At 35.2% G+C, this 16956-nt stretch overlaps 1 protein-coding gene across 6 annotated transcripts in view; it reads right to left on the bottom strand.

Moving 5' to 3' along the window:
• DYNC1LI2 (dynein cytoplasmic 1 light intermediate chain 2) overlaps positions 1-16956 on the bottom strand; it is a 37470-nt gene that overhangs the window by 8150 nt on the left and 12364 nt on the right. For 2 of the 6 annotated variants that reach the window (XM_074839866.1, XM_074839865.1), the window contains exons 5-13: positions 14555-14721; positions 14124-14217; positions 13416-13551; positions 12968-13079; positions 11875-11934; positions 11100-11141; positions 10540-10657; positions 9903-10019; positions 5084-5151 (exon numbers count right to left, since the gene is read on the bottom strand). In XM_074839866.1, coding sequence (XP_074695967.1) covers positions 5084-5151; positions 9903-10019; positions 10540-10657; positions 11100-11141; positions 11875-11934; positions 12968-13079; positions 13416-13551; positions 14124-14217; positions 14555-14721 — 914 coding nt within the window. Of the gene's footprint in view, positions 1-2135; positions 5152-7385; positions 8201-9902; positions 10020-10539; positions 10658-11099; positions 11142-11874; positions 11935-12967; positions 13080-13415; positions 13552-14123; positions 14218-14554; positions 14722-16956 lie in introns of those variants that run through there. The other 4 variants (XM_074839860.1, XM_074839862.1, XM_074839863.1 and 1 more) reach the window with 4 other exon arrangements.

Below are 16956 nucleotides of genomic sequence, written 5' to 3' on the forward strand. Positions count from 1 at the left end.
GCTACGTATCAACTTACACGGACAAGTCAAATCTTTAGCATCAGTCATTTCTAAACAATGTCAGCACCATGCTCTTAGGTGCACTGCTGTATTTGGCAAAACTAAGGTGCTAATACTACTACTATTTTTTTGGGGAGACAGTTTAAAGCAGAGTTAGGTGCCCTATACTTCAGATTTATGGAGATGTGCCCGATTTTGAAGCTTTGTGACACATTTATACTACCACTTGTAAAGCGCTTCATTTGAGAAAATTAACTTCCTTGAGCTTTTTTTAAGCATTTGAATTTCAAGAGGCATTGATGTACACGTGCAAGTCAGTGCTTGCTTCATTTCACTTTTCCAGAGAAAAGAAAGCACGCTAGATCAGATTCTGCCCTCACCTGCATTTCTGCAACTCCCATTACACGGAATGGCTGTTTATAACCTACAGTTACATTTGACCGCAGAATCTGATATGTTTGTGAAACTAGAGCCATGTGGTGTCCCAAAGCATTAGTTCAGACTGTTGGCCTTCTTAATTATTTGTGCTTACATTATCTTCTCCACACAATCTGAGTGGATCAGAAAAGTAATTCATTATTATGAAGGTTGTAGTAGAACAAGCTGCCCCTTGAAGGGGAAACTGCAGCAAAAGTGTGCTTTTGGAATTAAACCACCTCTGTCCTATGAATATATTGGTTTTTAATTAAAAAGACTGAATAACAGACAAGTTCTGCTTTTGGTACTAAATATTCAATTTAGGTATTCCATGCAGCTCTACATATAGACCCAAACAACCAGAGTCTGGTTTAGGTCATTAATAACAACGTAATAATCTAGAGCCTTTCCCTTTGATGTATTTGAACTACAGAGACTCAGAAACTGACTATTTTATTCAAGCAAAGGTTCTTATCTGAGAAGTTCATTTGCTAACAAAATCCTGCCATGGCTGAAAAGCCAGTGGGGTTAACATCACCATCTGGAACAGCACAGGCAGTGAAAGATTCATCTTGTAAGAGTAGCTTAGACCCTCCAGCAAGATGTTTCCCACACCAAAACCATATTATTCCAATGTTTTGTTTTTTTTTTAAATTTGGAGACATTTTGCTTTCAAAAAAAAAATTACTGTTGAATGACTGCAAAGTAAACATTAAGAGTTACAAGGGTGTTCTTCCATTTTGATTAGTTATGTGTTTTCTGAAGAAAGTCACTTTCAACTCCTGCACATCTAAAGATGAAGTCTTCATTTAGTTTCCTCCCAAACTGACATAATAGATAATTCTCTTCATACTCAGAAATTTTTTTTCTAAATCCCATCTTAGAGGACTAAAACTAATTCTTTACATTAACGAGCTCATTAAACCATAAAGCATTATGGCACTTCTAAAACTATAAATGTTTCATGGCCTCATAAGGATTCACTTGTAGGGAAACAATGTACTTTAGAAACCAAGAGCTTAGCTGATTTATATTTCAGAGGCAGGGTGACTCAAGAAACATGAGTGGCTAGAACTTCAATCTATGCAGGGAGATATATAGGCATCCAGTTAAAGTAATGATGAAATAAACAAGTAGAATCCCAATTAAAGTCAGTCTACCCCTCCTATGGTTACTACACAGAACTTAGTACACTCACCAAAGGGATAAAACTTAGCTTTGCTATTGGCAGAGAAGAGGCATTTGCACAACTCAAGCCATTTACTCCTTAAACTCGTCATAACCTGGATTTTAATCCTACAAATTTAGGACCAGTGCTCTGCTTGGATCCAGTATGTCACAAAATATATTAGAAGGTAGACATCTTAACCTGGGAAAATATACAACTGTTTCCCCCTTCTCATGAAATGTATTACTTTGCACCAAAACCAGTTCTGCTGACATAACTGTTTATGTGTAAACTATCACAAGCACACCTCTCTGCAAACATAGCTATACCAACTTCTCTTTACTTACACAAGGTCCATGCTCTAAAGTCCAGAGAGGACTTGCATTAGCAAAGGCTGGTACAAGAACTCCCAAAAAGGAAGTTGTCATTAAGGTACACAACTGTACAAGCCAACTTATTTCTCCTGTTCACAGAACTCACTAATATTCTGCTCTCACAGAAACAGATCTAGAAGGGGGATCTTAAGAACAACAAAGCAGCACAGCATAAAGCAGTCTGGATTCGTGTTTATTGAAGCCAGTAATTAAAGACGTCCTCATTTTGCCAGCACTAGAAAGCAAGATTCCACATGACTGCATACTGCACCTGGTTAAAGCCATACAACTGGACTAAGGTTTGTTTCATACATTTGCAGTCCTAATTGTAAGTTGGAAAAAAAAAACAATAAACTTAGTATACAGGACAGTGAACTTTCATTTACAGCATGTATATTGTTAAGTTCATGATGTACAGAGCAGTCACTTTCAACATAGTTAAATTAAATAAAATATGAAATTCTGTTCAGTTTAAACAGGTCTTTTTAAATGCCAATAAAAAAAGTGCAAACTTAAAATCAAGCAGCATAACCACAGCATTTTTACGGAGGGCCAATCTTTATACTTTTCTATTTGCTTCAAGTTGAATGCTTTCATCTTTTGTTTTCTTAGTTTAAACGTGAACAGTAGATGCAGTCACTATAATGCATATAAATATAGTCATATAATAGTTTAAACAGTCTACCATACAAGTGTATTTGCAAATAAAATGAAGTTTCACTTGAAAATGTAAAGGCTGTTTGCAATTTGGCCTTTGGTTCCAATGCTTGAAGACACCAGAATAACAACTGTGCAGCTCACCAAAGTTGACAGACTTTGGCAACCACAGGATGCTACATTACTTACAACTTTCTTTCAATAAACTAGGAGCATTCACTTGCAATTAGAAACCAGAAATCTGTTTCTGTTTTGTCAGAAGCATCTTTCTGCAAAGCTGGTAAGTTATCATACATTATCAGTTTTTATCAATTTTAGTATATTTAACATTTTTATAGAACTGGAAAGTACTTCAATTTTAAGTTTTAGCCATATTGCTAGAGAAAGTGCTTATCAGGTTAGATGACAAAAAAATGCAGTTTCAGACTGAGGTTTTCAAACTATATCCCATTACGATCACACGCCTTTTCAATTTCCTGTCGAGTTTTTGATGTTTTAGTCTCCAATCTCAATTCTCAGTGTCAGGAGGACAGTGTGTAATTACTTCTTCTGGTGTGGTAACTTGCAACTGGCACCCATTTCACCAGGAAGTACATCCACATTACCCATCAGCCATCCACAGTCTTAGTCTAACGGTTATCTAGACAACTGTATAACTTCAGGTCATACCGTTTATTTAAAAAAAAAAAAGTAAAAAAAAGAAAAATATAATATTTTCAACAAAAAAACTGGCACAAATAACATACTCATGTTAATGTTTGTCAAAGAGGCAAGTAAATACTCTTAGCTTTCTAGATAATGTTTAGACAGACTTACAAGAACAGCCTCTTGATGTAACATAAGATTTGAAGTTAACATCCAGTACTGTGTTAGTGGTCAATCTAATTCTGTATATTTAAGTAACAATATATATTAGGGAAGTTATATCCAGACATCAGATTTAGTACAACAAGTTCATATCAATAAAAAGTAAACTCTGCATAATTCAAATTGTGGTTTTTCCCTTCAGCGTTAAGAGCACAGAATACGCTTGGTATTTTTAATTTATGGTAGTGTGTACATGTAAAACAAGCATACCGTATATAAAATCAAAGTGCCATTTCAGTAACCATAGCAGTTTTGTTTGTTTTTACAGAATGATGGTTTTATGTGACCATGGACAGAGCTCCGCTAGAGCAACGGGGACAACCACAATCCATCTTTCCAAATGAAATGCTACATTAAAGAAAATACAAAACAAGTTATTGAGTACGTTCATCATGGACACATTCATACTTTTTAGGTTACCTTCAGAATTGGAGTTGGCTGCACCTGCAGCAGATGTGGTTGGAACTAGGGCCTTGAAAGTTTTTTTTAAAAACCTCCAGAGGTGTAAGGCAGGAATTGATTTTAGCTTGGTAGCTAATATTTAGTTACAAAAAGTAAGAAAAAAAAAATACTGAGTGTTCTGTAGCACATTTCATTATGGGAAAATGATACATCACCCACCATTCTTCATAGGCTAGCCTCTTAGCATAAAAAAAGGCAGAAGCTATCAGAAAACAGGATTTAAAATTAAATACAAATCGCCAAACTACTGATTTTAAAATAAAACCAAACAGTGACTGTTTGTACTACAGTGCACAATAAGTTCAAGCACCTTCTAAAGACACATCACACACTGTGCCAGGCACTTGGATCTAAACAAGTTATAGTTTCTCCCTTTGTCAGCTACACCAGAAAGGGCACCCACACTCTTAGACTTTTTTTAAAAACTAAAACAAGATTTATAACAAGAATAAATTCCCATGATGCTTAGTGTTTGGCCTGGAATTCTCCAATGTAAAGTAGTCTTTTTAAAACAGTGATTATTTACCCCATGTGAAACACAGGATTTCACAACATTGCTCCTCTCCAGTCAATCCAACATTCTAGTTTCTCACTGTCCCAAATCTGTTTCCCCTTTCAGGGCTCCATTCCCTACCTAGGCTTCTTTCACCTAATTAATGCTCTGTTGCATCACCACCACCACCATCTTTCCAAGAATCTACTGCATTTGCAAACATACAAGTAGCCAATTCCAGTAACTTTGAAAGAGGAATTACTTTCTCTTTCTTGCCTTGTGTGCAGTCAGTAGCAGTATTTTAGTAAGAATTCTCCATTTTGCTTCTCTGTGTTCTTCACAACAGGAAACGCAGCTGCACCTGCTTACCTCCAAAACCAAAAGAATTGCCCTATATAAACTCTAAATGGTTATCTTATACAGAGGGATTTTATATGCAAACTTCCTGGATGTGCACTTTTTACTGGGACAAGGCAATGATGTAGTAAGCTCATTTCCCCTGCCCCAAGAAAACTGATAGCATCTGCCATAGCAGAAAATTCCTGGTCTTATCAGATCAATATACATAGTTATTTGGTCATTTACATATGCATTTTTTATGCGCTATCAAGCTTCATTCTCTGTTGGAGGAGAGTTTGTTGTTACCATAGAGTCTGGCTTGCGAGTCATCCTATCCAATTCTTCTTGAACATTTGTCAAAACTGTTTTTTGTCCTAAAAAGAAAAAGGACAAAGGTTACAGCAATCTAATTTCAATGAAATGTTTTAACCAATGAGTACAAGTATTCATGAAATCACTTTTGTATGACAACATATTTAATTTCTTATTATTTTGCCACCTACCCAAGATAAAGACTAAGACTGATAAATACTAAGGCTTGAATCACTTTAAAGAGATGAAATGCTGAATTATACAGCAGCATAAAGCACAAAAATACCTGTGATGTATTTTAGAGCAACTAACATTTTAAAAGCAACCACATTCAGATTTTTCTATAAAAATCAACTCTACACAATTCTATTATTAGTATTGATAGCAAGGACTTTAATCCAGATTTTAACCACAAGTTTTTCAAGGTACATAAGACACCTGCTACAAATACCACATTTGTTTAGTCACACTTAAACTTGCTGTATTTTAATATTAAACAACTAAGAACTCTTTTATGCCTGCAGACAATGTTTCCCTTAAAAAAGGGGACATGAATTGCATATTCATGTAATATCTCAGAGCAGTCATTTCAAAGGACTTCTTCAATTGGAAACAGACACACTGAAGTATTTCATGGAAAGGCACATATCTTACATTTTTATATTAGACTCAAAACTTTTCAACAATTCTCTGAACCATCAGTTTAATTCTCACATTCTGAAAATTATAAACCCACAAATTAATTGCTAAAATTGGAACAACATATTCTAATGCTTAGAGCATACAAGCATTTAAGATTAAAAAGCTGTATTTTTAGACAAAAAGTAGATTATATAACCATGTACAGCTTCCTTACATAGCCAAAGAATTTAACAAGCATCTGTTTTCCAGCTCAAATGTGTGTGAAATATTAGGTGGATTTTTTCCAGGGTACATGCTGAAAACATTAAGGAGGCAAGATTTGACTGTTAGAGATTTAAGTGTTTTTTTCCAAAGTACAAAGACATAACCAAGTTAAAAGGTTACCTTTAATCATTATAAAGGTTTTAGATTTAAGCACTAGTCATAAGCCACAGTATTCTTAAAAGCATCTATTCAAAGCATGAATATTTAAACAAAATCTAAAAATTAGTACATTAATTGTAATACAACGTACAATACAAAACACTTTACATGTAGACTAATGGTACCTTGGAGTTAAAAAACCCTAAACCCTAAACCAATAAAAACCACACAAAATTCTTGCTTTAACAAAAGTAGGTCTAAACAAAAACTGTAGTGTTTTTTTTTATGCTCATGAACCGGATTCTTAAGCCTCCAAAATAATACCAAGCAGCTGTCTCCTGCAACCACCTCATACCGGACAGAAAAAACACTGCCAAGCTGTTCAGTGATGTGTATGTTTACATACTCCCCTTTACCACCATCACAGGTGAGCACCTTTCAAAGGAGAAGAAATGCAAGGAGTTGTTTTTAAGAAAATAAAAATTTCCCCTCCATTATAAATTAGATTGATACTTGCTTTCAGTTTCCCTACAAAAATATTGACAAGCACAGTCATGGCCTTAGTCAATTAAATGTGTTTATACAGTTATATGTACTCTCCTTCCTAGATCAGAGTGAGAGCAGGGAACCCTAGGTCTTTATCTTTTGCAAGGGAATAAAAGGGTGAAGGCAAATCTTAGAATTTCCAAGAACCTTCTTGTGAATATAAATGAAATAACTTAAGTCTAGAAGCCCATGTGAAGAAAAATGATACAGCACAGAAACCACCAATTAAAGTTCTTTGAAACAGCATGGTCTACACGTGGAAGACAGTCCAGAAACAGTCAAATAAGATGGGTGAGGAATTACACAGCATGAAAAACAGACATGACATTGCAGCATCTGCCCAGATGAGAGAGCTCTCTCAAGTAAGAGTTAACATAGCAGAGACCAATCAATCAATTAGGGTGACCAGTATGTTCAGATCCACAATGTCTCCCTCCTCCTGTGACAGAATCTCAACATTTCAACCACAGGATATTCATAGCTGTGGGAGAAACAGATGGGTGTCTTCAGAGCTAAATATTTTTAGTGTCAACCTTCTGAGAAGTTTAGATTAGATATCTAAAATGCCTACAAAGATCATTTTAGCACATGTACTTGCACAGAGGATGCTGCTGTAAATAAGACTTTCTCCAAGATATTCTCAACTCTTCCACAAAAGAGCAAGTAATCTTTTCTGTTACCACCACCACCAGCTACCTTACAAACTCAACAAGAGCTTTTCAGATACCGATGTTAGGAGCCCTTACCTTCTCAGGAAAATTTAATCTTATATTGGTTGAATGTAAGATGTGAGCACATCAGCTGACAAGGAACAGGCATATTCTCTTGTGAGTGAAAGCTGAGTGTTCTGTTCCGAATGTCAGGGAATGAGCGTGAGCTGCCAACGTGATGCAGCCAAGAAAAGCCAACTGCAATCTTGAGATCACTCAGGAGAAGTACTTCCACCAAAGAAAGAGAACTGCTGTACCAGGCACTACAATGAGATATAGCTGGAGTGCTGCATACAATTCTAATCACTCACGTTCAAGAAAAGATAAACCAATGATGGGAACTAATGAAAAAGAAACTACTGGGTAATGGAAGACTAGAAGGGAACTTGTCTAATTTAGTCTAACAAAACAAGAAAGTTAAGAAAGGATATATAACTGCTGCCTCTAGATGTTTCAGGAGAGAAATAATCTATGTAAATTAGAAGTTAATGCTGACACAAGGGGGAAAAAAAAGTACACACAACCATTTGTTATCTTTGAAAACTCCTGAAAGGCACATGATGTTCTAGAAGACTGAAAGAGGGAAGAGTAAAGCCCATTATAGACTTGTTAGTTTTTACTCTAGTATTTTTTTCCAGAAATTGCAATTATGTTTTAGGTTTTTTTCCAGAAATTGCAATTATGTTTTAGGTGCTTACAAACAGCCTACCAGCATAACAATCAACAGAAATCTGTTACCAACAAGTTGTGTCAAGTCAACCAAATTTCTTTCTATGATAGGATAAACAGGTCCTGTGGAGAAGGGAGAAGTGGTCGGTATCACATCTCACGTAACCTTCATATAAATAAACTAGAAAAAAAACCAGTCTTGGTATTTCAGAAAAATGAACATACTGTAATACATAAAATTACCCATTAGTTATCCATAGTACTAGTCAATATTTTTATTCAGCAATCTACCCTGTCCAACTGTTGGAAGATATCGGATATGCAGGCAAGCATGCTTGAAGGAACTACAAAGGATTTTGAAATACAGGATTGGAGGTAAAAAGTTGTTTATATAAATTATCAAAGTAGTGCATAATAATGGAATGGAAAAAATGATTAAGCAATCGTATGACCTTTTGAAATACTAAGGTAATTTGATACAGACTAGAAAACCTCCTACTAGGAGGCAGTAATTGTATTAAACTGGCTGTATTGTTATAACAAATCCTGATCAATATCATACAGAAGAAAAAAACCTAGCATCACACTGAGATGTGTAAACAGAAGCATAATACATAACACAGATTAAGTAACCCCTACTTAGGGCAGACAAAGCTTTGTCTGACATACTGCATTTATTTCTGAACACCAAAAGAAACAAGTCTTCTGAGCAGACAGTCTAAAGGAGAACAGTAAGAATTATCAGAGTCATAAAAAGCATAAAAAAAAGCATAAAAAGTCCTGGTTTAGGCCGACAGAAGTGTATTTCTGTAGTCCAGACAAAAGTCACAGGCAAAAGAGTAATAGCTTTCAAATATGCAAAAGACTGCTGCAAAGACAAAGGGGCCACACTGATCTCTGTCTCCACTTGAACAAGACAAGTAGTACTGGATTAAGAAATACTGACTGTACAAGAGAAAAAATAACTCAGAAATTAAGTACTGGTGTAGGCTTCCCAGAGAGATGACATTACATCTTTTATTTCAGAGTTTGTTTGCTTTTTAAATCACTAGCTGGGAATTCCCTAACTGATTCTACTTTACACAAAGAGCATGGATGAAACAATCCCTAAAAATTATTTCTAGACCTATTTCTATAAAAACAGTTAATTTGACACTGTGGCCAGTAAGAGCATAAGGCTGCACTGGATGAAGCAGAGGACACCTTTCAGTGTTTAACTAAAGAGGGCATTCTGGATAGGAAAGAAACAATTAAATATTTTTATAATGTAGATACAATAATATTATGTAAATAATATATAAAACAATTATTTTATTGTTCTTGATTAACAAAAATCAATTACAGAATTCATCACGCTAAAACAAAACAACTAAAAAACCAAATACTGACTTGACGTAAGTCAAATTCTAGTCATTTTTGAGCTTTCATAGCATGGAATGGCATGTAAAACCCTTACCAATTAAAATGAAAAAAAAAAGTCCTATTTCCTCTCTTCAGGAATAGTTTCAGTTCAAATACCCACACCCCAACAACTGCTCTGGTTCTCTTACTGGCAATATCATTAGTGTGGTTGGCATCAAGTATTTTTCATTTGCAGTTCAGAATGTCTGGGCCTTACACTCCTCTAAATGTAAGAAACCATGGGTTTGGAATCACCATTAAATTTTACATTATTTTAACAACTCAAGTTATAACAGACTTAATAGAGAGTTGTGAAGTTGCAGTACTTCAGTTCTTTTTTAAAGACTACATATTTTGGCACTGTCATCTGTCAAGGTCTGTCACTTTACAGACCAGTTTAAGAGATACACACTGTTAGACCAATGTAGGCCAAATAAAGTACTAAAAATATGCAAAACAGCCTGTAATAACAAGTCCAATACCTGATTTCTTAGCTGTACTTTGCACTCCTCCAGCACCAGGACTCCCAGGAGAGCCAGTCTTTTTGCTCAAGAGACTGTTAAAGAAACTAGCCAAGACACCTTCACTTGCAGCATTATCTAAATAAAAACCAAATACATATATATATATAACACAGAATAGTTATTGTTGGTAAATGATGTTAAAAAAATAAGTTCTATACTATATAAAAATAAGTTCTATACTCTATATAATTACTTCATGTACAACAGAAAATTACATTCTAGAGAGGGCTTAGCAGACGAACGGCTTTCATTGTGGATTCCAGAGTAAGTGATAGGAAGTATAAAACTGCATGTAGTTTAAAGCAGTCCTCACTCTACTAATTCAACTGATGCATAATAAATATATTTAGGTAACTTAAGGAAATAATGTATTTGAACTCCATCTGACTGCTTGGCAGTAACAGAACTCTACTTCAAGCCATATGAATGACAAAAAAAGGAAAAAAAAAAAATCAAACCTGAAGGTGTCATAAATTCATTCGTGTTATTAAACTAACTATACCATTAGTGAATAAATTCGAAAATCTTTCTACATGAGGATTTTTTTAAAAATGAAAATAACAGATTATAAAAACAGTAAAATGCGTATTCATACTTTTAATATTTGGATCTGGTTTCTTAACTGATGTTATTGGTGAGGCACTGGGTACATTGGCGGGACCAGCTCTGCCTTGAGTTCTCGGGGATCCTGCAGGGCCTCTTGCAGGAGATTCCTTAAAAAAAAAGTCCAAATCACACATGTCAGAGAAGAACTTAAATGGCTTAGTAATATAAAGCAAATGTAACATTACATACAAATTACTTTTAAAACTTTTATGTTAGCACTGTAGTATATGCACGCTGAGGGAAAAAAACCCAAACAAAACAACACCAATTATTTTGGGCATGTGCCTCAACTAAAAGAAAGATGACTCACTGTAGGAAATTTTCAGTTCAATAATCCTCAGATATTTCTATGTTTCCACGGTGAATTAGAATGAAGTAATTTATAAGCAACATTTTAAAATACTGCCTTTTTTTTAAAAAAATTTACTTTCTGGAGTTTGGGGAGATGATGTATTATACATTTACAAAATGAACTGTACAGATTAGAATCATTCCCTCTTCCCTAAAAGGAAACAAAACACCTCCTACTCTTCTCTTGGATCTACTTACTGATGCTCTTGTAGGCGTTGCTGGCTGTTTGGCAAGGAATGACTGCAAAAAGAACATATTAAGAATATTAAACATATTTCAGAAAAGTATAAAGACATAAAATACAGTGAAGCTGACTAACCATTAATTTCTCTGATTTTTTTTTTTCCCCTGATATTTACAGGCTTCCTCTGTGATATTTATATAACTCCAGACTTTACCACTAGAGGACAGAGTTAAAATGAATAAATAAGCTTCAGTCCTTTGTCTTACACAGCCCTCCCAGAACTATAAGCCAGAACCATAGACACCCAAGTCTGTAACTTCTGTGATGTTTACAATCAACTATACAGGAAAGTATTACTAGGGTTTTTTTTAAACAATAGAGCAATAAAGAAAATAACAAGATACAGTAAAGCCAAATTTGACACCTTAAAGACTTTCAAGCCTCTGGCTCTAAGAAAGCTGCACCACTAAGGCGTTATGTTTTAAAAGTATTTATATTTTACAGATCAATACATTTATGTTGTGAAATTTCTTCTTGCTTTTCTACTTTGAAATGTAAATTATTTCTGTTCTCAGTATATTTTCCTTTCAACATGTCAAGATAAGCAGCCATGTTTTCTACTCATATTTGTTAAAATAAAGTCTTATTTCACAATTACATCTGAATTTGCAAAGCTGAAGAGTAGCTATCTAGTGAGTTAAATGAGGAATGAGAAACTGAAGGCAGTAACAATGGAGAGCTTAAAGCCAAATCTTATTTGGTAAGGACTTTTCATTCTTCCATTCTTACCTGCTGCTTCATAAGAAATACTTGTTCATCTTCTGCTGCCAGCTCTTTATCATGGACTAACTGTTGAACAAAATATTTTGTTATTAGAGGTAAAAAATGAAATTGCTGTAACTGGTTTTATGGTTTGGTGATCAAAATGGAAGAAAAAGAGGCAAATCTTTAATACCATTCTTTACTTCTTTGGTTTAAAAAAAAAACCAAAAACCCTGACATTTAAAAGAGTAGTAACATTAAACAAGTTGTCATTTAAAAAAAAAAAATACTTTAAGTGAATGGAGTGGACTAGCCTTGACCCAGCCTGTGAACATTCTCCTAGAAAGGTTAAGTACCTGGTAAGTAGTCACATTGATCTTTTTAAGTTTGGGTATTAACCTCATCTCTTAAAAGACCCGAGATTACTTTACTCCATAAAACCCCACACTCAAACCCGGAGCCCCCAAAAGCATTATGCTAGCTCTTTTCAGTCATAACACTGCTATTGGGCAATGATTATTTCCTATAGGTGCCATGAGTTACAACAGGATTAAACCTTTCCCTTAAAGTTTCAAACAGCTCTTCCCTTTTCCAAATACTGGGGCTTGAGCTAGAAACATTAGGCATGTAAGAAAGTTGTAAAAGAAGCTTTCCGATACAGACCAGAATACCATTTCATTTACAATTTTCCATTTTATCCGTTTTACACATATCCTATCCCTGTGTACCTATACTCACAAAATTAGCAATATACAGAATTTATATGGATTATTTACAGCTCCTGCCTTACTTGAAGAAATCTGTCATTAATAATGTTAATGCAATAGTGACATACTGTCTTGTTTTACAAGATTTGCCTTTACATGGTAACCTCAATGCCATGTGTGTATATATGCAAATTGTTCAAGTCCTACAACAGTATTTTCCACTTTCAATCAGCATTTATGCCCCATGCATGCAAAAAGGTTGATGTGACTGGAAAATGAAAGCCTGATGTTTCACACATTTGGATACAAAAAAATTTAGATTTGGAGTTCTTCAATATTAGTAGTTATTAGCAGCCACGCAAGCAAACTGCACTTATTTGTTGGGAGACAGGGAAGAGTTTACCCCTTTTTACCTTTCTTACAGGAGGTTTTACAATGAAATCCTCATATGCATCTTCTGGTTTCACTGTTGTGAAGTTTTCATGTAAAATGGCAATTTTCTTTTCATTGTCCCAACCGGCAGGTCTATAGAAAGAAGGAAAGCTTTGCCTTTTCAGTCACAAAAAGCACTTCCACAGAGACACCTTATTTACTCTACCTGAATAAGGCAATTTTATTATAGATCAGTCTTAATTCTCAGCTAAATTCCAAAGATACTAAAAAGCTGGAATGGTATACTCTGAGTCAAGTACCCCAAGTAATATGCACTAAGTTGTTTTTTTAATTCAGGACTTCAGAAGACTCACATACTGAGTAAGCTTTTGAACAACACAAACCAGTCAAGTTATTTTCATATATATGTGAAGTGTACTGCTTAATGGAAAACAACCTGAAACCATGCTGCTTATACAACTGACTTACATAAAAACTGCATCCTTTTCTACCACTAAGGCAGGTGTGGTAAACTGAAAACCGTATGTTTTATGTACAATGTACTTATACAACAGATCAAGGTTCTTTTCCTCCTTAACTGATGTATAAATCAAGGCAGCCCCATCTGATTGTTTATTTAAGGAAAATTATGTAAAATACAGTTTTTAAGTTGTAGTAAGAATTTCAAAACAAGAGCTACTGGACATATATCTACCAGACCTGATTTTGAGAAGTAGTTAAACGCAAAAGCTATAGCCATTTAGTATTCAGGAAGGGGGTATAACAGGAGAAGACTCATGATACTTTTCTTTGACATGCACAGAAGTTACCTACCCTTCCAGGCACTTAACTTTGAAAAGTCAAAAGCTTAAGAGACAGCTGACATCTCAGTTTTACATGGAAATTGCAAGTTCTGAGGGGAAAGCCAAGAAAAACCACCTCACAAAATGCAAGACAAATCCTCTGTAAAGGAACAAAAGCTCAAAATCCCATGTACAATTTAAAAAAAAAAAAAATACAGAAAGTTTTATACATCTCTCAACATTTTCAAAACAACAAATGCTACATAATAAGTAACTAAATACCAAATATTCTTGAAGTGCAATTTCTCAGATTAACTTTATGTGCAATTCAACACTAAAATGTATTTTCTTGCTTCCAGATTACAGCAAATCTCTTCAGCATAGGAAAGGATACACTGTAAGCAGAATCTACGAATGTGTGACTGAATGAAGTCAAAATGTTCTTCTCTGTAATCATGCTCCTTCTCTAGTACACTCACTGCATCGCACTGGAAGGAAAGGAAAAAAACAAAACCAGAAAAACCCAGTGATTTAATTCCAGCACATCTGAAAACATTTTCCTTAATATTACACACATGATATTTACTTTGAACTTTTGGTTTTAAAATGCCACCAGTAAGTCAAAAGATAAGGTAATTAACACATAATTGATAAGGTTATTGCTCTTCTGCAAAATTAAAAATTGACACTGATGGCAGAAGCTTACTTATAAAATAAATCGCTTTGCTATTAATCCAGAAATCATTTTGCATGTCTGTATAAAGCATGCCTTCTAAAAGAAAAGTAATTAAACTTTTCCAAAGGAGCACAGAACTGGAAACTCACTTTTGTACAAACTACCAGCACAGGAATACCAAGGTTGTGAGTCAGCACATTTTCCCCTAGTGGCAAAGAAACATGTTCATCCTCTTGGCCAGAAGAAGGGCCTCTTCTCTGCGGTGATCCTTGGTAGCCTTCTTCAGGTTCTACATACTCTTGAAACTCCTTTATAACTATTAAGAGAAAGATCTTCTTAAGGTACAACAAAGGAACTAGTTCTTTTTAAACCATAATTAATCTAGGACTAACTAGAAATCTCAACTTTTTTTTTTCCTTTTATAATGAGGCACCACACAAGAACAGAATGCAAGCTTAAGCCTTGTTGCCCCTTCAAACACAACGGTTCTTCACCAAAATTTACAGCAAGCTAAATCAAGTTCAATTTGGAGCCATTACAAATAACCAAAACTACCTTAAGAGCTATAGTATGCACAAAAGCACATTTCTCAACTCGATGCATTTCATTATAGGGGAGTTGACAACAGAAAACATAAATGTAGTTTAGCAACATAACCTATAGTCAGTAAAATCTGTATGTAGTTTTGGAAGAAAGCATGGTGAAAATGTAAATGGACACAGAAAACACCAAGCTGAAATAACCACTCTTTCTTATAAATTATTACTCAATTTCATTTTCTATTACTCTGCATATCTGTTGCATAAGTCCAATGCTAGAAAAATAAAAAAATACACCATGTAAATACAGACTCGAGGACTTCTAAATGTTATCTGAAGAGACTCGGTTATACTCTGGAAACCTACAACTGAGTCCAGAGGAAACTAGATGTTTTCTAAGTTTTCAATGCTTTAATTTTATAGCAACAATGAGCATTCCGGTAATATTAAATAGTATCAAATACTGAAGTGCCCAAGAAACAGTATTTTAACACCATTTTGGAAGCACACTGTGACACCACGCATGCTTTATCAAAACTGGGCTACAACTTACAGCTTTTATGTCTTTTTTCAGGATGAAAGCCACAGACCAGATAAATCTGCCTACTGGCTGCACCTGCTCCCAGGCACAGCACTTCCTGAAGGCCCAGGGCTCTCCCTCAAGTGGCAATCCCACCTGAAGCCTCCTCCTTGCTCAGCCATGAGCCCTCAGGAAAGAGGCAAAGCTCCATCATTTGCTCCCATGAAGGCCTCTTTATTTTAGAAACGTGGGAGCAGGCTGACTGTACATACAGTAAGGAACTCTTCAAAAAAGCCCCCAATCTCCAGCACAGTCACAAAGAGAGTGCTGCTCAGTACAACCATCCATGTGACAGGGAAGGAACTGCCACTGTACTGCAGGCCATGTGATACTTCTGAGATTTAGGAAGTGGGAAAACCTCGGAAAAGTTTATAATACAAATCTTGCAAAATAAAGTCACTGTACCTTTTCAAAATAGGAACCATTCCTGCAATGGAATGGGCACGTGGAAGGAAGAACAAATCAGAAAAACACTTCTGTTCAAAGCCACACAACCTACAATTTTTATTTGAAATATAAAATTGTGTGATTCTTGTGGAAAGCAAGAGAGCTCTGGTCCAGACAAAAGCTTAAAAAAACACATTAAATATAGACCATAAGAATTCCAATGACCAATTCAATATATCCCAAGGTCCAAGGAAATTTTAAAAAAATTTGAATGCAGTTGCTTTTAAACTTGGGGAAGCAGTGCCTTCTGGTGGAGAGGAAACAAAAATGCTTTCAAAGAGATTCTTTCCTCTAGTACTGTTTCATATTCAACAACTGGAAATCAAACTTCTGTTATACATTTTGCACATTAAATATTTTTACTGACTATCTCACAGAAAGCAAACTGATTCCAGAGCATTTAACTAGAAAAGGGTTTAAAAAAAGTACTTATTTCATTACTCAAACTATTCCTAGCTCAGGATAGGAAAAAACCTGTTGAAGACAAGTGTATGACAGAAGTTAAACGAGTATCGTTTACATCCACTACAATCATTCAGATAAGCCCCTCTGACCTAATCAGATGTAACTGACAATTTTCTCTCAATTTACTACAGCATTATAATCAGACTAATACTAGTTTCCTAGGTTCTGTTCATATCAAAGCCAAAAATACTTTCTTTACTGAGATATCTATTAGTATAAACCCCCTCAAATTCGGGAAAAAAAAGCCTTAAGACTGAGACAACATGATACAAATCATGATACCCTGAGAATTTTACTAATACAAATAATAGCAAATGCAACATAGAAACTTCATAAATCTGATGGCACATCCTCATGAATATCTGCTGAATGGGAATGACGACCATAACCCTAGGGAGATGAGATTCCCAACTCTTCCCTCCCGCCAAGACTAAGCAGTACTGAACACCATGCATCACAGACCCGTGACCAACAAGGTCGTATCTCACTCTGGCTGATCCATGCATGGCAGGAGAAAAAA

Source organism: Strix aluco, chromosome 14, assembly GCF_031877795.1.
Source record: "Strix aluco isolate bStrAlu1 chromosome 14, bStrAlu1.hap1, whole genome shotgun sequence".
Taxonomy (NCBI): Eukaryota; Metazoa; Chordata; class Aves; order Strigiformes; family Strigidae; genus Strix; species Strix aluco.